Source organism: Nannospalax galili, unplaced genomic scaffold, assembly GCF_000622305.1.
Source record: "Nannospalax galili isolate Female #2095 unplaced genomic scaffold, S.galili_v1.0 scaffold336, whole genome shotgun sequence".
Classification (NCBI taxonomy): domain Eukaryota; kingdom Metazoa; phylum Chordata; class Mammalia; order Rodentia; family Spalacidae; genus Nannospalax; species Nannospalax galili.
This window is the reverse complement of record NW_008343385.1, coordinates 9234706-9260133: the sequence shown is the minus strand read 5'-3', so window position 1 is coordinate 9260133 and position 25428 is coordinate 9234706. Positions and strand designations below refer to the sequence as shown.

At 40.9% G+C, this 25428-nt stretch overlaps 2 protein-coding genes across 4 annotated transcripts in view; one reads left to right on the top strand and one right to left on the bottom strand.

Moving 5' to 3' along the window:
* Txndc16 (thioredoxin domain containing 16) overlaps positions 1-23641 on the bottom strand; it is a 98735-nt gene extending 75094 nt beyond the window's left edge. The window contains exons 1-4 of one of the 3 annotated variants that reach the window (XM_008839575.3): positions 23536-23641; positions 23198-23243; positions 14630-14865; positions 13663-13745 (exon numbers count right to left, since the gene is read on the bottom strand). In XM_008839575.3, coding sequence (XP_008837797.1) covers positions 13663-13745; positions 14630-14792 — 246 coding nt within the window. In that variant the 5' untranslated portion in view covers positions 14793-14865; positions 23198-23243; positions 23536-23641. Of the gene's footprint in view, positions 1-13662; positions 13746-14629; positions 14894-23197; positions 23244-23425; positions 23503-23535 lie in introns of those variants that run through there. The other 2 variants (XM_029566691.1, XM_008839576.3) reach the window with 2 other exon arrangements.
* Positions 23642-24157: 516 nt separating this feature from the next.
* Gpr137c (G protein-coupled receptor 137C) overlaps positions 24158-25428 on the top strand; it is an 82428-nt gene continuing 81157 nt past the window's right edge. Inside the window, exon 1 of the mRNA XM_008839574.3 lies at positions 24158-24669. Coding sequence (XP_008837796.1) covers positions 24241-24669 — 429 coding nt within the window. The 5' untranslated portion in view covers positions 24158-24240. The remainder of the gene's footprint in view (positions 24670-25428) is intronic.

Sequence of the window (25428 nt, the reverse complement as noted above, 5' to 3'; positions counted from 1 at the left end):
TTCCAGGGGAATCCGACACCCTCTTCTGACCTCCACAGCATTGCATGACACAGGTGCACTCACATACATGTAGGCGATACACTCATACACATAAAAAATAAAAATATTTTTTTAAAAATGTTATGTCTAACAGAGTTTATACTGAGTACAATATTGTATAAATGTAATAATTCAACTGTAAACCTAAAAATTTACAGCCAATTTTGAAAGAGATGCATCTTAGCTCAGGAAATTGTTTTTGAATATGGCAATGTTGTTGTAATGAAATGCTTCTTCCAACTATGTGGCTACTAAATAAATAATTTTTTAAAAAAACCAAAAAATAAATAAATACATTTTTTTAAAAAAGCTTTTCTAGCCTCCACAACAGGTCCAAATGGCCTCGTGGTGTTAAAAAAACATCATTGGTTTGGAATTCCTTGAAGGCTCTCAAAAGGATAGTCTATCTTGTCACTAATTCTGGCCAAAGCCAACAAGACAGGTACAGTACCAGTAGAATCAAGACCACAAGGCATCTTTAAAGAAATCACTTGCTAAGATGGTACAAAACAAAGAATACAATGGAGTCTCTGATGTTCGAACAGCCACACCAGCTCTGGAGCTTATAATGTGGGCTTCATGTGAAAAAAAATCTAAGATCAATCATGAATATAAAATAGAAGGTGAGAGGGCACAAAATACACGAGTGCAAGCCAAGGATGACTGAGACCTGAAGAGAAGTCATGAAGACTTAGAGACTGCCCATAACTGCAGGAAGGAAAACCATGAAGTTAGTGTGTACAGGTAACACAAGAGAGAAGAAAGCAATCAAGAATGTAGGGGTTTCTAGCTAGGAAAGGTGAACGGTCACCACGCTAACTAAAAATAAAGCTGGACAGGCAAGTATTGTGAATTTAGAAAGGTTTTTGTCTACTTTAAGATGCAGTAGTTTAGGGGCTAGAAAGATGGTGCAGCAGTTTAGAGTAAATGATGCTCTTGAAGAGGACCTGGGTTTAGCTCGCAACACCCACATGGCGACTCACAACCATCTGTAACTCCAGTTCCAGGGGATCTGATGTCCTCTTCTGGTCTTCTCTGGCACCAGGCAGGCAAGTAGTATATATACATATATGTTGGTGAACACTCATACACATAAAATTATAAATACGTCTTTTTTTAAAAGGGGGCTAGAGAAGGCTGGTATGGTGGTATGTGCCTTTAATCCTAGCACTCAGGAGGCAGAGGTTCAAGGCCTTGTGAGTTCAAGGCCAGGCTAGTCTACACAGTGAGTTCCATACCAGCTGGGGCTACAGGGAGACCCTGTCTCAAAAAGACCAAAAAGAAGGGGAGTGCCAGAGAGATGGCTCAGTGCTTAAAAGCACTGGCTGCACTTACAGCGAACGCAAGTTCAATTCCCAGCACCTACATAGTGACTAACAACTGTCTGTAACTCCAGTTCTAGGGGATCCTATGTCCTCTTTTGACCTCCGTGGGCACTGCACAATGCAGGTGCACTTACACACATACAGGCAATATACACATACACATAAAATAAAGATAATAAATAAAGATAAGTTTTTTAAAAAATTTGTAATTTGTCTGGAGAGATGGCTCAATAGTTAAGAGCACTGGATGCTCTTGCAGAAGACCTAAGTACAGTTCCCAGCACCCACATGGTGACTAACAACCATCCATAACTCAAGTTCCAAGGGATCTGACGCTCTCTTCTGGCCTCTGCTGGCATTACATGTACATGGCGTACTTACATACGTACAGGCAAAACACTCATACATGTAAAATAAAAATAAAAATTTTTAATTTTAGAAAGGAAGGGGTTTTCAAATGTTGGAGAAGATGTGGGGAAAGGGGAACACTCATCCACTGCTGCTGGGGCTGCAAACTTGTTCAACCTCTATGGAAAGCGCTGTGGAAAACCTTAAAAAACTAAAAATGAACCTACCATTTGACTCAGTTATACCACTCGTTGGCATATACACAGAGAATCCATCCTATTGCAGAGATACTTGTACATCCATGTTTGTTGCTGCTCTTTTCAAAATAGCTTAAGGATGGATACAGAAAGTGTGGTTCATTTATATGTCAGAGTTCTACTGAGCAGTAAAGAAAGATAACAATGAAATTTGCAGGTGAATGGATAGAACTAGAAACTGTTATACTAAGTAACACAGACCCAGGAAAACAAATGGCATATGTTCTCCCTCATATGTGGATCCTAGTAGCAAATCCTTTTAAGTGAGTATGTATCTAGACATAACTATAGGTACCAGGATAATGAAAAGGAACCAGGGAGGTAAAGGAAAAGAAAGAACCTGAAAGAGAAGAACAGTAGGAAACAGGTGTTACGAAGGGATATAGGAATAAAAATGGGGTTATTTTAATGGGAGGGGAGAAGGAGGGTTATATAAGGAATCTTGGGTACAAAGAAAGAGAAGGAGCTCGAGAGAGGTGGGACCATAGGAGAAGGGTATTATTAAGGGAGAAATGGGAAAAATGGGGGCACTTTAAATGGAGAAACCATGGTGGAAGGGTTAGACAATGAGAGAGATAAATAACGCCAAGATAGTTTAAAAAAAAAAAAAAAAAAAAACCACAGAGGGAACCATATTAGTCCAACAACCTACTGACATACAACTAGTTCATGGAACAAAACATATGTCTAGTCAAGGTTTATCTGAGAACTTTTGTTTTTACCCAAGCATTATCTACATAGCACATGGTAATTAAAAGTACCAGACTAGTGGACCTAACCTTCCTGGTTCTTTAACAGTCATACTTTGAGGCTTATACTAATCTAGTCAGAGAGACTTAAAGGACAGTTTCTGCTCCTCGCCCTACAAGGTCAACTAAGTTCCAGGGGACTATGGATCATCTTTCAAAATGTCCTGTAACTGTGGTGAGTCACCTGTCCTCTTGGTCAAGGAAGCCATGGAGACCCCACCAGATGGACCTGAACCAGTGTCCAGTCTACAAAGAAGAGGGTCAACAGAGAGGGACATTTCCTCCATGCTTCCAAGTGAAGCCAGCCATGGTCAAGCAGGACCTTTGACTTATCTTCACACAGATGGAACTGGTAAAAGAAAGGAGCCAGGGGGCAGACTGCCAGAGAGTGCCAAGGTCTGGCCTCCCTCTGACAGAGGGCTGAGAATGCAAGGGACTGCCTAAGAGCCCCTTATCCTGCCTCCACATGGTAGTGAGCTTCCTCTAATTGTGCCATACCCCTCCCCCAACCTGGGATTTTGTGAGGCCCCAGGGCAGATCTGATTTTCTTAGGCTAAGGCTGAGATCCTAGCAGATAGCCTGAGAGGGTGGGTTTCAACCTCCAATGGTATAGCTGCTCTGATCTCAGCACACCACCAGAGACTGCTGAGTTGTGGCTTCCCTCTGGCCTCTCTCTGGAATAAGGGCTGAGAACACAGGGGACTGCATGAGAGTGCCCAGATCCTGCCACCACATGGTGAAGGAAGCCTGAGTGTACCTGACTAGGACCTGAATTGAGCTTCTGTGGGTACTGCTGAATAGGTGATCTGAAGCCATCAGTTCCCTCCAAATTAAACCTAAGAGAACCTGAACCCTATACCCACCAGCTTTACATTATCAATAAGGAAAGGATCTAGGCACCCCAATAATACAAACAGAAGCATACTTCAACTTAATTCTCATATTAGAATCATAAACAAAAGAAATTCACATGCCAAAATCACAACGAAAGAATAACAAAATGGAAAGCCAAAACACTATGTCCCCACCAAACTCACCCAGACCTGTAAAGAGTTCTACAGGACAGCCCCCTAGAGATAATCCAGGACACTGAATTTAAAAGAACAATCATAAACGTGATCAAGGAATTCAATGAATTTAAAGAACACACAAACCAACAAATCAAAAAATGATAAATTTTAAATAAACTTACTAAAATGGGTCTATTTTATTATTATTTATTATATTGAAGAAAACTCAAGAAGAAATGAAGACAGAAGTGCAAAACTCAATAAACCAACTTGAAACAAGAGGGGAAAGCCTCACTGCTAGAATGAATGAAATGGAAAACAGAATATCAATACTGGAGGATAAAGTTGAAGAAGTGGACCACTCAAGCAAAGATTACGGAAAATTTTTTAAAACACAGGAATGGAATATGCAAGAGGTGTGGGACACCATGAAAAGACCAAATCTATGGATCATAGGAATAGAGGAAGGAGGAGAATTTCAAGTTAATGGTGTTGACCAGATCTTAAACAGGATTATAGAAGAGAATTTCCCTAAATTAAGGAAAGACATCCCCATACAAATACAGGAAGCACATAGAACACCAAATAGACAGGATCAGAAAAGAAACTCCCCACAACATATCAGAGTAAAAACACTAAATGTACAGAATAAAGAGAGTAATACTGAAAGCAGCAAAAGAAAAACAGCAAGTCACATAAAAAGGAAAGCTCATCAGAATTACAGCTGACTTACTGCTTACAATGCAAACTATGAAAGCCAGAAGAGCCTGTACCAAGGTATTTCCAGTTCTACATGACAATAGATGCCATCCCAGAATACTTTACCCAGCAAAAATGTCTATGGTAGTTGAGGGGGAAAGAAAAATATACCATGACACAAATAGCCTGAAAGAATATATCTCCACAAAACCAGCCCTTCAAAGAATACTTGAAGCAATACAGAGAGCAGAGAGAGAAACAACTATACCCCAGGGGCAGTGAAAGAAAATAAAGGTATAATCAAGGAAACACAAAATTAGATGGAGAACACAAAGAGCAATCAAAATGATGGCAACCAATAGACATCTTTCAATAATAACCTTAAATATCAATGGACTAAACTCCCTAGTCAAAAAAAAAAAATGAATGGATTAAGAAACAAAATTCATCTCTTTGCTGTCTGCAAGAAACCCATCTCACCTTCAACGACACACACTACCTTAAGGTAAAAGGATGGAAAAGAATATACCAAGCAAATGGTATTAAGAAACAAGCAGGGGTTGCATTTCTACTATCTGATAAAATAGACTTCAAAGTGAAACTAATCAGAAGAGATAAGGAGGGTCACTACATTCTGATCAAAGGAACAGTTAACCAAGAAGGTATTACAATCCTTAACATATATGCACCAAACTCTGATGCACCCAAATTCATAAAAACATTACAGGGCTTTAAGACACAGATTAACCCCAACTCAGTAACAGTACAGGATTTCAATACCCCACTGTCTCCATTAGACAGGTCAACTGGACAAAGGATAAACAGAGAGACATCTGAATTAAATGAAACCATACTTCAAATGGACCTAACAGACATCTTTTGATTATTTCACCCAAACACCAAAGAATACACTTTCTACTCAGCACCTCATGGAACTTTTTCAAAACTTGATCACATACTGGGCCAAAAAACAAACCTCAACAAATACAAAAATACTGAACTATGCATTCTATTGGACCACAAAGCAACATAAGGCTCAAAATCAACACTGGACAAAGCTCTAGTCACTGCACGAACTCATGGCGACTGAACAACACACTCCTAAACAATGAGTGGGTCAAAGGAGAAATTAAAGAAATAAAAGAATTTCTGGAATTCAACAAAAAGGACAATACAACACAACACAACCTCTGGGATACATTAAAAGCAGTCCTAAGAGGGAAGTTTATAGCTCTAAGTGCTTACATTACAAAGTTAGAAAGGAGCCCAAATAAATGACCTAACACTCAACTCAAGACACTGGAGAGGCAAGAACAAATGAAACCCAAACCCAGCAGAAGAGAAGAAATAACAAAAATCAGAGCATAAATTAATGAAATAGAAACAAAGAAAACAATACAAACAATCAATGAATCTAAGAGCTGGTTCTTTGAAAACCTAAACAAGATAGACAGACCCTTAGCCCAGTTAACCAAAAGAAAGGAAGAATGAATCCAAATCAACAAAATCAGAGATGAAAGGGGAAACACCACAACAGACACCCAAAAGATCCAGACCATTATAAAGGAATATTCTTTTAAACCTATAACTACTAAATCTGAAAATCTAAAAGAAATGGATGGATATCTGAAATCATGGGAACCACCAATGATTTAAACCAAGAAGAGATCAACAGTTTAAACAGACCCATAACATACAAGAAAATTAAAATAGTAACACAAAGTCTCCCAACTAAAAAAAAAAGTCCAGGCCCAGGTAGATTTACAGAATTCTACCAGACATTTAAAGAAGACTGCCAACCAATACTACTTAAATTATTCAAAATGAGAGAAAAAGAGGGAGAACTCCTAAATTCCTTCTATGAAGCCAGCATCACTCTAATACCCAAAACCGGTATCAAGACATGACCAAAAAAGAAAACTATAGAGCCGTATCCGTAATGAATGTAGATGCTAAAATTCTCAACAAAATACTTGCAAACTGCATACACACATCGAAGAGATCATTCACCATGATCAAGTAGGCTTTATCCCAGAGATGCAGGGATGGTTCAATACACCCAAGTCAGTAACTGTCATTAATCATATAAATAAGGACTCAAAGGCAAAACCATATTGTCATCTCAATAAATGCAGAAAAGTCTTTTGACAAAATTCAGCATGCATTTATATTCAAAGTCCTAGAGACAATTGGACTGGAGGGAACATACCTCAACATAATTAAAGCTATATAAAACAAACCCACAGCCAACATCATTCTAAATGGAGAAAAACTGGAAGCATTCCTATTAAAATCATGAACCAGACAAGGATGTCCACTAACTATATAAGACAAGAAAAGGAAATTAAAGTAGTACTAATTGGAAAAGATGAGGTCAAGCTATCACTTTTTGCAGAAGATATGATACTATACCTAAGAGATCCCAAAAGTTCCACCAGAAAAGTCCTAGAACTGATCAATACTTTCAGTATAGTGTCAGGTTATAAAATCAATCTACAAAAATTAGTAGCCTTTCTATATACCAATAACAAGCAATTGTAGAAATACAGGGAAATGCTCCCATTCACAATTGCTGCAAAAAAAAGAAAAATATTTTGAAATAAATCTGACCAAAGACACCAAAGACCTCTACAATAAGAATTTTAAATCGTTAAAGAAAGACCAAGGAAGACACCAGGAGATGGAAGCACCAGGAGATGCTCACTGACTGGAAGAATTAATATTGTGAAAAATGACCATCCTACCAAAAGCAATATATAGATTGACTGCATTCCCAATCAAAATCCCCATGAAATACTTTACGTTTGTTGTTGCTCTTTTCACAATAGCTAAGAGATGGAAGCAACCTAAGTGCCCCTCAACTGACAAGTAGTTAACAAAAATGTGGTCTATTTACACAATGGAGTTCTATTCATCAGTAAAGAAAGATGAAATAATGAAATTTTCAGGTAAATGGATGGACCTAGAAACTGTTATACTAAGTGCAGTAACACAGGCTCAGAAAAACAAACGATGCATGTTTTCCTTCATATGTGGATCCTAGCACCAAATCCTTTTAAATTCCAGGTCCTTTTAATAAGATGATGCTATACAGCAGTCTCTTCTGCATGTAATAACTACCATCATCACGACTTTAGCTGAGCCTGATCACTAAACATTGTCACAACTGGGTTTGTTGAGGGTTGTGCTCATTCATTCAAGGAGGGCCAAGCAGGGTCACTGGACCCTCAGACCTGAGTATCCAGCCACTCTTCCAAGCCAACTCTATGTAATTTCACCCTAATCACACAAGGCCTCCTGGATTTGGGGAGGGCTAAACTATAAGATCTGGGGAAGGCTAGGAAGAGAAGGCATGACCCATGCTGAGTGAAGTCTTTCCAGTGTGCGTACCCTCAGGTCATACATACACCTCAGCCACCCCTCAGTTATCTGGAAGCCTTTGAGAGAGAACTGACACTGATTCTAACCACTCCAACTGCTATCAAAGTACCTGAAAGCAAATCCTGAATCCATCACTCTAGAGTCCAGCCTTGGAAGACAAGAAAAATGAGGAGGAACCCAAGAGAAGGATGCTTTTGGAAGCCCTTGTCAAGAAATTACAATGGACTCTCACATGAACATTTGAAATTTGCCCTGTTGTGTCTTTTTTCTAGTTCCCTGTCTAGAACTTGTAATGCGAATTACTCTTGCCTTTACTTCTCCTGAAATCTTCTATTCACAATTCAAGGACTTTATTCCCCCCTAGAGATAAGAGATATGCAATTTGGGAGTCTTTTAGATAGACCCACTGAAGGGGTACCCCAATTGCCTCATCCTACATCCCAGTTCAGCATGGAAGCAGCCAGAGCAGTCTGCATCCCAATTCCCTATCCACAAGCTGGGTAACCTCTGCAGAGGATGGCATGATAAGAATAGGAGGTAGGAACTGGCTAAGCAGTTAGGGTAAAAAGAACCCAAAGAAAAGTAGCCAGTTTCTTGGCTAAAACTCACAATGTCCTTGGGCCTCTTAGCAACATACTCTGTTCCAAAGGCCAAAAATGTCAAAAGTATTTGGGAGCTTTTAGATAATCCTTAAAAGATTTTAGAGTTACCTCTTCAGAGGGGGGGTAATGTCAGAGTAGCCAAAAAGCCCCATAAAAAATAATAAAGAGTGCATGAAGTTATCAGAAAAAAAGCGATGGATATGAGAGGAGTTGGAGGGGAGGGAGTGGGCATGAATTTGATCAAAACACCTTATATGCACGTATGAAATTCTCAATAATTTATTTATTAAAAAACAAAAACAATATGTGAGATGCTCAGGCCTTGGTAGTTTTTGTACCACAGAGTCAGAAAACCACAGTCTTTTTGTTGTGAATAAAGGTTTTTTTATCTTATTTTATTTTTTAAAAATTCCCTTGGCAGCAGCAAAGTGTTCAGTGCACTGAATATGTTTGGCGTGGCCTTATTAAGTAAGTTAGACTCTGGGACAGTCACATTATGGGCTGCCATGTCAATGAGGTGAGCTGATAGAGCCACATCCCATCTAATGCTCTGCAGCTAAAACTGCACTTCATTCTCTCCTTGGGTCAATATTAGAAAATGAATGCAACTGATTAACAGAAAAGGTACAGATTCTGCTGGTAAGGTACAAGTGTTCCCACTAATGAAGCATTAACTGTCTCCTCTGCCTCATCAACTGCTAAGCTTAATCATAATGAGATCAAAAGCCCAACCTACTTTGAATTTGCCACTCCTCTGGTAAATGTATGAATAACTTTAAAAAAAATTTCCGGACTATTTTGCAGTATGACAGCAAAACCTTCCATTCTCATGAGAAATACATGTAAGTTCTTTCAGCTCCATGATTTCTGCAAGCAATTGGGATAGTCAGATTTTTAATATTAGTGATTCCAATGGCTGCTATACTTGCCTATTGTTGTTTCCTGTAGTTTCCTAATGGATAACAATGTCATTCCCCGTTTCAGAGGTGCTTGTCTTTATGTCATCTGCATTACCTTCTGTGGTGGTTTGAATGAGAATGTCCCTAGTTCTTTCAGCTCCATGATTTCTGCAAGCAATTGGGATAGTCAGATTTTTAATATTAGTGATTCCAATGGCTGCTATACTTGCCTATTGTTGTTTCCTGTAGTTTCCTAATGGATAACAATGTCATTCCCCGTTTCAGAGGTGCTTGTCTTTATGTCATCTGTATTACCTTCTGTGGTGGTTTGAATGAGAATGTCCCCCACAGGCTCCAAGTATTTGAACATTTTGTCCCTAGTTGGTGATGCTGTTTTGAGAGGTCTTAGAAGGTGCCACATGGCCGTGCTGGAGGAAGCACATCACTGGGGGTGGCTTAGACAGTTCTTAAGCCTTGTCAGATTTCCAGATTTTCCTTATTTCCTGTGCCTGCTTAAAGATTAATAGCTTAGCTTCTGCTCCTACTCCAGCCACCTCTGCCACCATGCCTCCCTACCATGAAGGACTCTTAACCCTTTGGAACCATAAGCTAAATAAACTCTTCCTTTTATGGGAGGGAGGGAGGGGTCAGGGGCTCCTCCCAAGCCCATGTGACCCCTGAGGAACAGATCCTCAAGCAACCTTAAGAGTAAAATGAAATTGGTTTATCTGAGCCAAGTGCTATGGTCTTAAACACCCAAAAGGAAAGTATAACCAAAGATTAAAGTGATCAATATAATTACGAGTCCATATGTATATCTAAAGGCTACATAACAAGAAACAGTGCCAGACAGGAGATACCTTCCTTTGAGTTGTTGGCCAGGGTGGCCCAAGAGACTCCCAGACAGTAACCCAGCATAGAACTGGGAAAATGAATAGCAGACCCCAATCTTATCTAAAGGAATGTTGGTGACTGATTGCTGCTAGATGAGGTAGAGCTGATCTTCCTAAAACAAGGAACTCTAGATAGACTGACTAGACTAAGGGGATGGACTAGCACTGGGGAATAGCTGGGGGCACTGATAACACAGTGGATGGTAACAGGGATGACAGAGTATATGGGCTCCAGTGGGGGGAGGGGTGGCTATGGGAGAGTGACATTTGGGATGTGGGTATAAAGATGAAATATTGTGATGTTCTGTATGAAATACACACAAAAAATTTTTTCTTAAATGGAGGGGGTTTTTTGGCTAGTTTATTTACATAGAATTTGAGGAAACAGAATTAACAGCTGGGGAAAATGACATTCATTTAAAAGGGGGAACTGACAGGCAAGATATCAGGAACAGAGAAAAGTCAAAGTATAACTATAACCAAAAGAATTCAAGTGTATTTTTTGAAGAAATTTAAAAGTCCAGAGTATAGGAATACTCAATATTATGAAAAGAGATCCATCCATTCAGCACAGTTTGAATGCTTACCATTATGTTAGTTACTGTTTTAATCATTAGGGATACAGCTAAATCCCAAAGAAAAATCTTTATTTTTTTAAAAAAATTTTATTTATTGAATGTACAAGTTAATGCATGGCAGCGCATGCCTTTAATCCCAGCACTTGAGAGGCAGAGGTAGGCGGATCTTTGTGAGTTCGAGGCCAGCCTGGTCTACATAGTGAGTTCCAGGACAGCTGGAGCTACAGGGAGACCCTGTCTCAAAAAGACCAAAAGAAAAAAAAAAAGGAAAAGGAAAAAAGCCAATTACTCAGGCACAGCTATGGTGTCAGGTGAGAAGTGAGGACATGGAGAGGAGGAGTGAAGGTACGAGCAACAGCAGGACTTGGGCTGTTTTGGTGGAAGAACCTAGCAGTCCAGACTGGTTACGAGAGAAAGAAGCCAAAGATGACTGAAGGGCTGTTTGTTTCATGTCGGCTTTGATACAGTCATAAAGCTGCATCAGCTTTCTCATGGTTATCATTTGCATCTTTTTTCTCTTTCACTTACTTGGAAGATTTCTGAAGCCTTTAGACACATTTCAAAATAGCACAGAGTTGGATTTGGTTACTGTCTCCAAGTTGAGAATATGTGTCTTAGATAGAGCAATTAGGCCACTTATATTTTAGTCCCAACCCTCCCAGAGGAATAATTGGAACCAACAGTTGCTGGGGATGAGGGAGCCATTTTCCTCAGTGATGTGGCCACTGAGGTGTATACCATGCTCCAATAAGCAAACCTTGACCCACACTTATGCAAGCAACCCTAATTAAACTCAGCAGGCCACAAAAAAAGGAGGCATTTATATTTTAGCATTTTCGTCATTCTCTTCTGTCTCTGTCAATCTTAGTTTTTAAAGACATTCTCAAAAGCTACTTTTCTTGACATCTTCTCCAACACCACTGGGACTTTCCACATCAGCAGTCAGAAACAGACCTCTCTTTACAATTGCTATGGTACTTTGTGTATCTCTCACTACAATGATCACGCTATTCTAATCATTAGGATGATTTGTGAATGTGTTTTACCCCTCTTTTTACAATATGTCTTTCCAAAGAAGAGGACTAGGTCTTAGTCATCTTTCTGCCCAAAGAACACTCAATATAGTAAGCTCATTTCACTCTCATAAATATTTAGTATTCTTTATGTGACAAGGACTGAGCTAAATATTCAACATGGGTCCGTGAATCACCACTGCCTTCTTTCCAGATAGCTCAGCATTCTCCATCACAAAATCAAAATTTTAAGTTATGTCAGTTAATAAAGGCAACAGCCTAGGCACAGACTTTTATATTCTGCTCTGCTCACTAGATACACAATTCTAGGCTCTTGTCTACCAGTTACTAGAAAACCAGCACAATTATGCCTTTGCATATCATGAAATTATTATTTCATTACTAAATTTTATTTATTTTGCATATATGAGTGCTTGCCTGCATGTATATATGTGCACCACATGCATGCCTGGTGCCTACGGAGATCAGAAGAGGGTGTTGGAATCCCTGGAACTGGAGTTACAGGTGGTTATGAGCTACCATGTGGGTGCTGGGAATCTAAACCAGGTCATCTGAAGAGCACCCTTAACCATTATATCATCTCTCCAGCCCCATGATTTCTAAATTTTAGTTTAAATTTTTATTCAGAGCTTCTGGAGATGAGTACGGTTATCATTCTAGAGTGGATTAAGTTGTTCTAAGTTAACTAAGGCCTTTGAACATACAGAATTGACACATGAAGAAAGAGGGGCTTGATTTTGAGGGGGGTCGTTTTGGTTTGGTTTTTGGTTATTTGGGGTTTTTTTGTTTTGTTTGTTTGTTTGTTTGTTTGTTTATATAGCCAACATTAGTGAACTGTTCTATGCTTCCTGCCTCCAGAAGTCTAGCTACAGTCACTAAGAGGGACAGCAGCAACCTCTGGGAAGAGGGCAGCTGAAATGAGAGAAGAGCACATACACACAGAATGTCAGAAGGTGTTCATCTGAAAGAAATTTTCACTAGGCTACTGAGGTATGAACTGTAAGTTTAAATTAAACAAAAGTTTAAATTAAATTAAATGAATTACACAGTTATCTAATTCAAGATGCATGTGGAAAATTTCTATAATATTCCACGGCAAATCCCAACATTTTTGAGAAAAATAATTTTGAAATTTACTTTCAAATCGAGTTGTTTTCATTTGCTCTAAAAATAAATATGAGGGGCTAAAGAGACAGCTCAGTGGTTAAGAGCACTGGCTGCTCTTGCAGAGGATCTCAGTTCAGTTCCATGTGGTGGCCAGCAACCATCTGTAACTCCAGTTCCAGGGCATCCGATACCCTCTTCTGGCCTCCATGGACAGCATACCCATGGTATTCTTATATACATGCAGGCAAAACACTAATACACATAAAATAAAAATTAAAAATAAATGTGAGAAACTATAGTATAGTTATAAAGACAAAAATAAAAGGGAGAAGAATTCTTATATTACCTTCATTTTGTTCCCTCCATTTATGCTAATAGAAATTTAATAAACAGCTGAACTGTGGCTATTAGGAAATATTTGTCAGGAAAAAAAAAAAACAGGACAAAAGAACCTAACCATGGGCTTTAGAAACATCCTAAGAGAATAGTTTATGAAATAAAGTTAAATTCTTGGCTAGTGAATTTTAAACCACTTCTTTTCTCTCTATGCACTGTTACACAATAATGTGAATAATCTGTGCTTCTCTTTATTCTTGTGTAAAAGAGGAAGTTTAAAAAAAAAAAACATTTTTCCAGTTTGAGAAAAGATATGAAACTAAAGTATTTTAAGATATGCATTCTTAGGTCATACAGTTGTAAAATGTTTGTCACTAATATGTTTTAACATAGGTATCTTTCTACCTTTGCAACTGAAATCCCATAGTCCTGGAGAGGTCTAATGGCCTCTTTCAGTTCTTCAAGAAATATAGAGTTACTTGGAGAATCTAAAGCAAGAAATGGTAAATGAATGTTAATGAATTTACTCATTTAAAAAGATGAATATTTAAAATAAACAAAATCTGCAAACACACAAAATATAATTATTTTTCCAAGTAGCTTTCAACAACAAATACTTAAGCATACCCAGTCACTTATTTTCCTGTTGTCTCATTCCTATTTATAGTGTTATTATCTTAATATAGTCTAACTTTATAAATTACCTTTAAGACAGCATCATAATAAAAAAAATAACATCTGGCAAGATTCTTCCATGCTTAATACTATGCAGCATATGTAAACACATATGAAACTTTCAAAATGATTTTAAAATTCCAGATGACAACTGTAATAAAGGAATGAACAGAGCTGTGAATGTACTTCACTGATTCAATGATAAAATTGTACTACTGATGGCATGAAGACTTAAATGTAATCACTGCAATTATGTTCTATAATCATACTAGTTAACAGCATAATTAATGATATAGCTAAAGTAGAATATTAAACTAGAGCATCACTAATACTACATTTCCAGTTTTTTTAAAAAACCACTAAAATATTTACATAAGGAATAAAAAAGTATAGTTTCAGAAATGACTACATGAAATTGAGATGGCATACTCTTAACCAATAGTTTCTGTGAACTAAGCATATGTGTAAACTTATTTAATCCTCATAAGAAACTTAAGAGGGCAATTACTGTATCATCACAATAGATGATGAAGGACAGAGAGAAGCTAAGTGGCTCCAGACTCCTCCATGCAGGCATATCAGAGAAATGGCTTTAGAACACAGTTACCCTCAAAAGAGAGTTCCCATTGCATGTACTGTCTAGGCAACATATAAACATTGCAGAATCATATAAGAATTTTCTTTAAAAAATGCTTACCAGTTTGACAAAAATAAGCTAAAGAAGCTTTTCCTGGTTGCAGCGTGCTGAAATATTGCTGGGGACTCAGCTCTGACAGAGAGGCTTCAGTCAGCTTGCTAAAAATGGACATCAGAAGCAGCAAGCCCTCAACTCTAACCAGACCACAGGTGGAAGACATCATGGGCTGTGACTGGAATGAGCTCCAGAAGATGTGTCGCTTTCCTCACTGCTGTGTCTACTGCCTGGGACAATACCTGGCACAGAGTGGGGTTCAACAGAGCACTGTGAGAAGAATTTGGTAAATGAAGTTAATAGTTGTCATTACATTATTTGATTTTGCTAGAAATTTATTTTCTTCTAGTAAAAATCTGCAGGGAAATGATACTATAATAATACTGATTTGCTAACACTTTTATTTCATTGTATTTTGGTATTTCTGCACTGCTATAGATCATATGGGCTGATCAAGTCCTGTACATCACTGAGCCAGCTACATTCTGTTGAAGAGGCGGGGGGGGGTGTTATTTTTTGTTTTTGTTTAATTTTTTGAGAAAGGGCTCTTGTATGTACCCTAGGCTGGCCTCAAACTCACAATCCCTAATCATCTAATATTATCAATAAAGCACTTCTCCCTAGTGAGCAGGTATTCCTAAAAAGAAGATAATAATTATTCACTGATTACTTAATATTTCTGAAGTTCGATAGGCCAGGTTACTATCAGTGAACAAATCTGCCATCAATTTTTAGTTATGAGTCAAATATTCAAAAGCTCAAAGTAAAAGGAACAGCAGAAACTACAAGAGGTATATAGAAATGCAATTCTAATGACATAATTAAAGGATATCCTTGGCATTTAAATTTATTATACAGTCTATCCATTTTAAGTCAACCTATTTCAGGGCTACTTTACATTAATGGGAATATTTTAAAATAGGTCATCTACTTTTTTTTGTATTCTGGAGAAAATGCATATATTTCTGAGGCCAAGGGAATAACTATACGGCATTCATTACTATATAAAATAACTGTAACATAATTAAACTGTAAAATATTAGACAAAAGCACAATTGAAAGATTCAAGTATAAAATATAACATTTGGGGCTGGAGACAGTTAAGAGCACAGGCTGCTCTTGTAGAAGACTCAGGTTCAAATCCCAGAACCTACATGGTGGCTAACAACCATCCATAACTCCAGTTCCAGGGGATCCAATGCTTCTGTAGGCATTGCAAAACATGGGTGCACTTACACACATGCAGGCATAACACTCATACACATAAAATAAAAATAAATCAAAAAAATGTAGTAAAATATAAAATTTCTTGTGATGATGTTACAATTCAATTTCTTTAACCTAAATTGCAGATTAGTTAACACATGATTCCTTCCTCCTAGAATGTTCTCTGTAGTACCACAGGTCTAACCACATAGCCAATATTTGAAAACTTTCCCAGAGCTTCTAACTGGACCAATCAGATTACATTTGTGAAATAACTGTGCCCTTGGTCAGCTAGGGACCAGTTATTAAGTATGTAATTTTAGAGACAGAAACTCAGCAATAATCTCTGTAGTTTGTTCCACCTTTGGTAATATTTGACTGTTAAAAAATTACTTAAAGCACAAAACATAGCATGGGTCAGACAGAGTTAAAACCTAGTAACCTTGATTGACATAAGGAGCCAGAAAGCAAAGAAGCACATACAGTGAGAAAGGGGGAAAGATTTCACAACACCAAAAGACAAATTTACTGGAAATAGTGAAGTCAATGTGAAAACATACCATTACCAATCAGAAGTCAGTCTCTCTAAAGAAGAAACTGGAGGCACGGATGGGTATCAAGGAAACTCTGGTAGCCCAAAAAACTTCATTTTTTCCTCTTTTCTCATTTTTTTTCACAAACGGTCTCACTAAATAGCCCAGACTGACTCCATGGTGATCCTCCTGCCTTAGCCTCCTAAACACTGGGATTACAGGCATGAGCTGCCACATGAGCTAGAATCATATTTTTAAATAAGCCTTCTCATTTTTATCTTAAGTTATTATACTGTTTTCTCTTCATATCTTACACATTTTTCACCTTTTACCTGTATATAACCAAATCTTCCAGAGTTTCTATGCATATTAATAATCCAAGTGACCCTGTCCAGCCACAGAAGAATAGGCAAGTCACATGCATGGAAAATAAAATAATTTCCACAGAGGCATGCCCTCCTCACACAAAGACCTTAAAAGACAGAGATGGTGGATGGGGACAGATTTATCAGCACACACAAAGTAAAAACAGAGATACAGAGATACTCAGAGGCTTTTTTCTGCAGTAACTAGAAAAGAAAGAAGAAAACAATACTCAATGCTTAAAAAATCTACACACCTATACAACATGATGGGAACCACAGGAAAATTCGACTTCATTCCCTGGGTGTGGCAGATCACCAGCTCAGTTCCCTTCACAGGTATAAGTCAGGTTTCCCAAGCAGCCTCATTCCACTTCCCCTGAAGTTGTTTCTGTCTACCAGGTGACTTCACTATGACCAAAAACATGAAAAGAGGACTGTCTCTTTCCCACAACAATTTCAACAGCTAATGTGTGGTACAAGGCTTTATTTCCTTCTGTTGCACAGAGCAGAAATACTCAAAATGGTAGCTTTGTCAGCATGACCAAAACACAGAGAATGAGCTTATTAAATAAATAAACCCTGTTTGAAGTCACCGAGATTAAGGAGTTACTACTGCAGCCTAAGACAGTCTATGTTCATTGGTATACAAGCTAGAAATGAGAAGCTGCCTTAAGAAAAACTCCAAAACACTGTATAAGGGACCAAGCAGCACTCAAAGCTGGCCTAGGCCCACTCAAGAAAAGGTTTATCAGAGACCTAATCCCAGTGAATGACCCCACAGACACGTGGCAAACAGCTGGTAAAACTGTTACTACAATTATCTGTAGGTGATATGTACCTAATGAATTTATAGTGAACCTCCACCTATGTTCTTACAGCTAATGAGCTTATTTACAGCACTAACAGAAGAGTCTGGAAAACAGATTAGTTCTGTATGGTAGTTGCTGTTGGTTGTAGTTAAGAAGATATTTAAAGAGAGATTCTGAGAAGCACTGTCCAAGACAGGCACTATATAAACATAAAATACACCATTCCACAGTCAAAGCAGCAGCATGCTGACCAAACGGCTCAGCCTCAAAAACAGAAAAAATGCCATGTTCTCCAAAGCTAATTTCACATATGCCCAAGATAATAAAACTGGCAGGACTCTCACAGGGCAAAAGCAAGGACATGGAGAATGAGGCGCCAGGGCACACACAGAATGAGTACTACTTGCTACTGGTCTGTAATGACTAAGTGTACTGAGGTTCTCTGAAGCTGCATCTGTACTAAAGATCCAGCAGCACAAAGCCTAACCTTGGCTGAGTTAGAACATCATGACTCCATCATGTGAAGTGGAATGCTGTAAGACAAGAACCAAAACTATCTTGAGCTATCTTTAACCCCTTTTAATTATCCACCATTGTATCTGCCCTAACATCTTACCTGAGGCTAATGTGATAAAGACAACTTTAAAATCTATAGATGTCTCTGCCTTACTACAGTCCACCTAGCTGATGACCCTACCTTTACATCATTTTATAAACACATTATGACTTTCTTTCTAAATGTTATTATTGCTTGTGTACATGTATGATGTATATGCAGGAGTACCAATGCCATGGTGCATGTGTGAAAGTCATAGAACAACTTTGTGCAGTTGCTTCTCTCCTTCTGCCTCTACATGGATTCTGGGACTCAAACTCAGGCCACTAGGTTTGTGAGGCAAGCACCTTTACTCACTGAGCCATGTCGCCAGCCCCTGACTCTTCTCAAAAATCCATGCAAGCCTTTCCGTGGTAGAACACATCATTCAGGGTAACTTGAGTCTGTTTCTGGGCCATGGTCACTCCTATCTGGATCAGCAGTTTATATTTTTATGGTAAAAATATAGAAATTGAGTGTAGATGTTCAGAAGCTTATACAGCAATTTCAAAAAGTAATTTGGTATTGAAATGTATTAGCAACCTGACCCAAGTTACTCCATTTTTCCAAGAGCGGCTATTTTCAACAGTAACTTCTGTTCCACTTTTGGGGACTACCCAGAAGGGGGGCAACCTTGAGTACTGAGAAAATGACCTAAACACAAAACTGTGAAGTATGTTGATCTGGGACACCCTGCATCTGGCTAACTTGCTTGCTATTTCAGGTCACCCTGACATGTAGTACGAGACCACCCTGTTATTCAGTGACCATCTGGTAACTGCTGATTTTGACTTCTGTTACAATGCTTGTTATGGCTAGGTAGTTGACTAACGTTTAAATTGCCGAGTTGTACACTTGCCTCACTTGCCTACACAATACAGGCTGTTGATTGGTGAATTCAAATTCTGCTATGATATACAAACCTGATTGGCTCACAGATGTTCTGTTTAAACTATGCTTTCTGTAATCCTATAAAAACCCTAAACAGTTAAATGTTCAGGGGCTGCTTCTACTCCCGAGATAGACAGCCTGGCAGCCGTAATAAAATTTTACCTTACTACTTTCTACCGAAATGGTGTTAGTGATTTTGTGCGAACTCCAACCTGCAACAGTTATCTGTTAAATCTAATTATAATTTTATGGGGGCTTTTTGTTTGTCTTTTGTTTTCAAGACAGATTTTTCATTATGTAGTCCAGGATGGCTTTGAACGCACTATGTAGTCCTTTGCTAGCCTTGTAGCAATCCTCCTGCCTCAGCCTCTTGAGTGCTAGAACCTGTCATTTGCCATTAAGCTCAGCTGGTTTCAATCTAATAATTTTAAAGTTTGGTTTGTAATTTGATGTTTATTTCAGTCTTCCAGTACTTGTTTTTTTGTTGTTGTTGTTGTTGTTGTGTTTGCCAAAAATCAAACTAGACTGGAGTTTTTCTTTAATTGACCTATAGAATGCAAGTAACAGAAGTGCAGTCCTAGCAATCCCTCCCAGAGAGATTTCAAGAGCAGATTGCTAGAATCTGGTTATGTCTCCCATTCTTTCCCTTCCTAAATGGGGATGCCTATCTGTCCCTGCACTTCCCTATGCATCCAATAGGGTATGGAAGACAGATAGTTTATATGCAGTCACGTAAAGAAGTGATCATTTCTGTACATTATGCAGGGTCTGGATTTGGAGCTTCATGCAGTTAAATGGATGGGATTTTTTTATTTCTACCAAGTGTCAAGGATAAACTGCACAATGAACAGATAATGCATGCCGAAGGTGAGGCTAGCCAAGTATAATACTAAAATTACAGTTCCCTGCTTCTTTTGAGTTGGGTATAGCTATGATTTAATTTGGCCAATGAAGAGTGACACATGTAACTTTTGGAAACCTACAAGAGTCAATATCTATGAGTCAGGAATCAAGACAAGCTTTCTCTCAGCTATGATGATTGGTAACGTTCAAAATGAGGCCTTCCCTGTTGGCCCATGCCTTGGGAAAAGAACACCATGTACAGAGCTATAGTGATCCAGTGTAGGGCATAAATAATCCTGGCTTTCAACCCCTAAGTGTGGGAAGCTACAACAATATATATCCAGCCTAGTTCTACTGGTACAGGTGGGCTTAGTAATGGGCAATTGGTGACTTGAACATACTACATACTTACATATTTGAGATTTTATTTTTGTTTGTTTTTGGAGATAGGGTCTCCTTGTAGCCTCACTTGGCCTTGAACTCACTATATAGACCAGGCTGGCCTATCTCACAGAGATCTGTCTGCCTCTGCCTCCCAAGTGCTGGGATTAAAGACATGCGCCACCTCTCAGAGAAATAATCTCTCATTGACCCTGGAATTTGCCAATTCTGCTAGACTAGCTGGCCAGCAAGTCCTAGGGATCCTCCTGTCTCTGCCTCCCCAGTGATGGGCTTGCAGGCAAAAGCTGACTTGCCCAGGTTTTGTGTGGCAATCCAAATTCAAGGCATCTCTCCTTCAGTTCAATGCAATGCTTCTTTAAACCCTGATCAGAATTTGCAAGTTGTAACTTGTATCTCATTCACACTAAGCATGACCCAAATGTCATTTAAAAGATGAAAAGAAATAAAGAAGTTAACAAGCACTGCAAGAAAGGGTCAATGAGGCTATACTACAAAAAAGGGCAAATGCTTGCAAATAAAACGCAAATTGAAACAAAGTTTATGTTTAGTATTAAAAATATTAAGAAATCAGGGCTGGAGAGATGGCTCAGCACTTAAGAGCACTGACTGCTCTTACAGAGAGGCCCCAGGTTCGATTCCCAGCACCCAAGTGGTGGCTACAAACCATCCTTAACTCCAGTTCCAGGGGAATCCGACGCCCTCTTCTGACCTCCATGGCACTGCACGACATGGGTGCAGTCACATACATGCAGGCAATACACTCATTACATAAAATAAAAACAATAAATAATTTCTTAAAAAATTAAGAAATCTACAAAGAGTATAAAAGAGAAAGAACTGGGCTGGAGAGTCGGCTCAGCAATTAAGAGCACTGGCTGCTCTTGCAGGGGACCAGGGTTCGAATCCCAGCACTTATATGGCAGCTAAGAAACTTTCCTAACTACAGTTTCAGTGGTTCTGATGCTGTCTTCTGACCTCCATGGGCATTTCACAACATGGGTACACTTATATACATGCAGGCAATACACTTATACACATAAAATAAAAATTATAAATAAAATATTTTTGAAAAATAAAGGAGAAAGAACTTCAAAAGAAACACACTGGTCCCCAGGCAGTGCAGAAAGACCATTAGGAATTGACTTTATGTGTTCCTTAAGGTGAAGGTAAAGAGAAGTAACAGGACAGAGGGAGGGATGACAATATGGGGCAGTCCTCCTCAGCTGGACCAGTCCCATCTGGAGACTGGGTCCTGTATACAACAGTACAGAATTTTACTTTTACACGTCTGAAAAAATACTGTACTAATCCGCCCTCTTAGAACAACAATATTCAATCCTGGTGCAACTGAATGCATTTAAATTTTAGGATATTTGCTAGCAAGTTTTCTAAGAGAACCTTGAATTTCCCCCTTTATGGGTCTAGAATTCCCTTTAGATTACCCACAAAATTGTTTTCCATGTCAAGAAAGTAAAGGTTAGAAACTGTAACTACTAATAAATTGCATCAACATCTGTAAGCACCCTTCTCTGGGAAAAGGGACACTTGGTATCTTGCAACAAATGAGGTATGTAATGCTTACAAAGTTCCTGTCAGAACATTCTGTCCAAAATTAGCTTATTTACAGTTTAAAGCTGCTCCTGGAGAACAGAACCTGCTCAATGAATCAACACCAAATAAAATGTTGATTAGATCTCAACACAGCTTACTATTTAAGGCCCAAAGGAGGCAATAAAAGCTGTCACTATCTCATCGCATCAGAGTCCTTTAATGCAGTTACAAAGAGAATCTTCTGTCTGCACCATTACATGTTTACCACCACCACCACCACCCCCAAAAAAAAGGAAAAAAGGAGAGGCTATCCAGATTGGCTGAGGGAGGGGTATCCACAATAAGGCATACCACACAGTCTCACAAATATGGAAAGTTAGTGTAGTAGATACTATTCACATCTTGTTCACCATCATCTTGAACAGAGAATTCAGAAGAAAAAGGAAAGGTCTCCTCCTAACTACTCATGACTGTAACTGACAATTCACGGTCTTAGAGGCCCAAAATTGGCTCTGCCAAAGAGCTGGTACCCTGGATTTTGACCAGTGCCTAAAATCATACAAGTCTAACATTATGTGTTAAGTGCTTAAGCCTGTAACTGCAATCAATTACCTCTCTGCCCTGAAGGGCAATCTGTCCCGTTTGAAGGAACTGTGTACTGGCCTACCAGCACATTCTCAAAGAACCCAACAAGGTGATGTTCTTACATTCCAATAAAAAAGGGGTCTTTCTCCAAAGTGTTAATATTGGGTTACATCTGTTAGCTATAAGTTATATGTACTGGAAACTCAACTTTTAGACAGACTTTAAATCCCTGTACAACATGCACCTTCTGAAGAAAGGGAGCATCAACACTCTTCTTAGGCAAAGCATAAGAAAGGGGTAGAAAGAAAAGGCTGGTTCTTGGATGCTCCGGTAAACAGCCATTTTTCACAAGGATGTTAAATTTGTGGTTAACTGTTCATTCTGAGAACACAGGATTCCTTCTTAATCGCGCGCGATTTTGCTCGCTTTATTACCAAATACCAAAAAATCCATGCACTAATCCAATAGACAGTTGTTTCTGGTTTATTTAAAGCAGGAACGTAGCATTTACTTAGTGTGCCTCAGTCTCAGGCCATGAATAGCGCCACCATCGCCTACGTACAAGACTAGGGCTAACAAGTGGAATTTGAGGAATTATTAAATAAATCTTCCTCTCTGAACACTCATCAGACAATTCTGTTGCTGCTTTCTCCCGAAACTGTTACGCTCAGAACATCTTTCCAAATTCTGCCTTCCCCTCAGAGATCGCTTTAACATCCATCTATTCCTAGTATCACCCAAACCTTCAGGGACCTTTCCCAGAATGGGACGGGTCATTTATTTAGATTACTTACAGCTTCTGCTCACGCGTCACCTCATTCAATCTTCTCCCGTGTCTTCCTGCTCACAAAAAAAAAAAAAAAAAAAAAAGGAAGTAAAATGAAAGCCCTTGGGTGCCCCAGAAACAGGTATACTAAGTCACAAGCCAGAGCGCCACATGCAGCCTTGCTAGAAGGGTTCGGAGGCGCATGCATTCCTGCAGGCACAAACCACAGACGCACGCGCTTCCACCTTCCCCAGACCTGCGGGCAGGACCAGCGTGCAGCGGCCAGGTCCCGCCACCAGAGACCGAGAAGAGGCGAGAAGGCAAGACAGACGCTGGTCCCGGCTGCCAGTAAGCGGCGACGCCTACCTGAAAAAGCTCGCCGCCCACGGCCTGCACCACCCACGGCCTGCACCGCCCCCGCCAAATCCGTCTCCTGGGCAAAAAAAACAACCCGCGAGGCTCCGCCTTCTCCTCGTGCTCCTTACGTAAGAGAGTCTCCAACCAATGGGACGCTCAAAGGGCGGAGCGAGAGCCGCCCCAGGTGACAGAGTACTAAGTCCTCCCGCCGGCGCGAGCCGGCCGTGCAGTTGCTGGGCCAATCAGCAGAGTGGGTGGGGCGTGAGGCGAGGGGGAGGAAGCGAAGAGAGGAGATTGCCCAATCAGATATCAGAAACCTAGAGTGACGGATCCTGTGGCCCGTGGCCTTCCGAGCGCGGCGCTCAGGGGGCGTGCCCTCCCGGGCCAATCAGCGGCAGCCCACGGTGCGGAGCGAGCGCCTCAAATGCTCCGGTTTCTCAGCTGATTGTCTCCAGCCGAGAGTTGTTTTCTGCTGGTACTGAGCGGAGCCGCAGCAGGAGGAGCCGAGCCCCCCCGGGGGGAGGGGAAAGGAGGCGGGGTCCGAGGACCGCGGCGGCCCGGGCGCGCCGGGCTGCGAGTCCTGTCGCGGCGTTCCGCGGGGCTGAAGGCTGGGGCGGGTGGGGGGGTCCGGGGCCGCTCCTCCTCCCCCTCGACGGCGGCCCACGGTCCGGCCGCTTCCTTCCCGCGCTCCCTCGCCGCCCGTCGGGTGCACTCATGAGGGCGTCGGTGTCTGGACCGGCGGCCGCCGCGGTCCCCACCGCTGGCCGCGAACCCTCGACGCCGGGCGCAGCGGGCGGGGGCGCCGTCGCCGTGGCCTCAGTGCCCGGCTCGGTGCAGCTGGCGCTGAGCGTGCTGCACGCCCTGCTGTACGCCGCGCTCTTCGCCTTCGCCTACCTGCAGCTGTGGCGGCTGCTGCTGTACCGGGAGCGGCGGCTCAGCTACCAGAGCCTCTGCCTCTTCGTGTGTCTCGTGTGGGCAGCGCTCAGGACCACACTCTTCTCGGCCGCCTTCTCGCTCAGCGGCTCGCTGCCCCTGCTGCGGCCGCCCGCCCGCCTGCACTTCTTCCCGCACTGGCTGCTCTACTGCTTCCCCTCCTGCCTCCAGTTCTCCACGCTCTGTCTGCTCAACCTCTACCTGGCGGAGGTAAGGCGGGAGGACCGGCGAGCGGGGGAACGGGGCCGCCGGGATCAACTCCCGCCGAGGAGCGACGAGGGTATGGGGAAGGAGGTGCGCCGCGGGCTGGGGAAACGGAGGCAGTCCCGGGCTCTCCTCCCTCAACTTAAGCCGCTTGTTGGAGCGGGTGCCTGAGGGGGGTTAAAGGAGTGGGAGAATGAGGGTGGGCGCTCCGATAACTCAAGACGGTGGGACAGCCTTTTCTCCGGTGTCCTGGCCCTCTACAGTAAGGCGTTTGTGGCACCCACAAAGTGGCATCGTGAGGAGTCCCAGCCCGGGTGAGTTCCGCCTAAGCAGGACCGGGTTGAGGGAGGTTGGATGCTGAGGTAGCAGCAGCAGCTCTGCTGAAGCTGGACCACTGCCAGCCATTACGTCACCAGGCAGAGCTGCTCCTCCGCTATTGTTGCTGCGTTTCTTTTATTAGAAGCTTATATTCCCTCCTGCATCTCCTTTCCCGGGGCTTGATACATCGCACGCAAATTCTGTTCTGTCGGTCCCCAGCAAGGTGAAGGATCAATAACCAATGTCGCGGGACAGTACCTGGACCTCCATAAAGCCCTGAGCCTTGCCCCAGTTGCTTCCGGCTTCGGTGATTTAGCCTACCTCCTAGACCATATATAGCCTTCCCCCCTCCCCAAACTAATTAGGAGAGAAAATAGTAGCCTAACCTAAGCCTGTTGCAGAAACAAACCACCCAACTGTTTTTTTCAATAACTTGCTTGCTAGGGA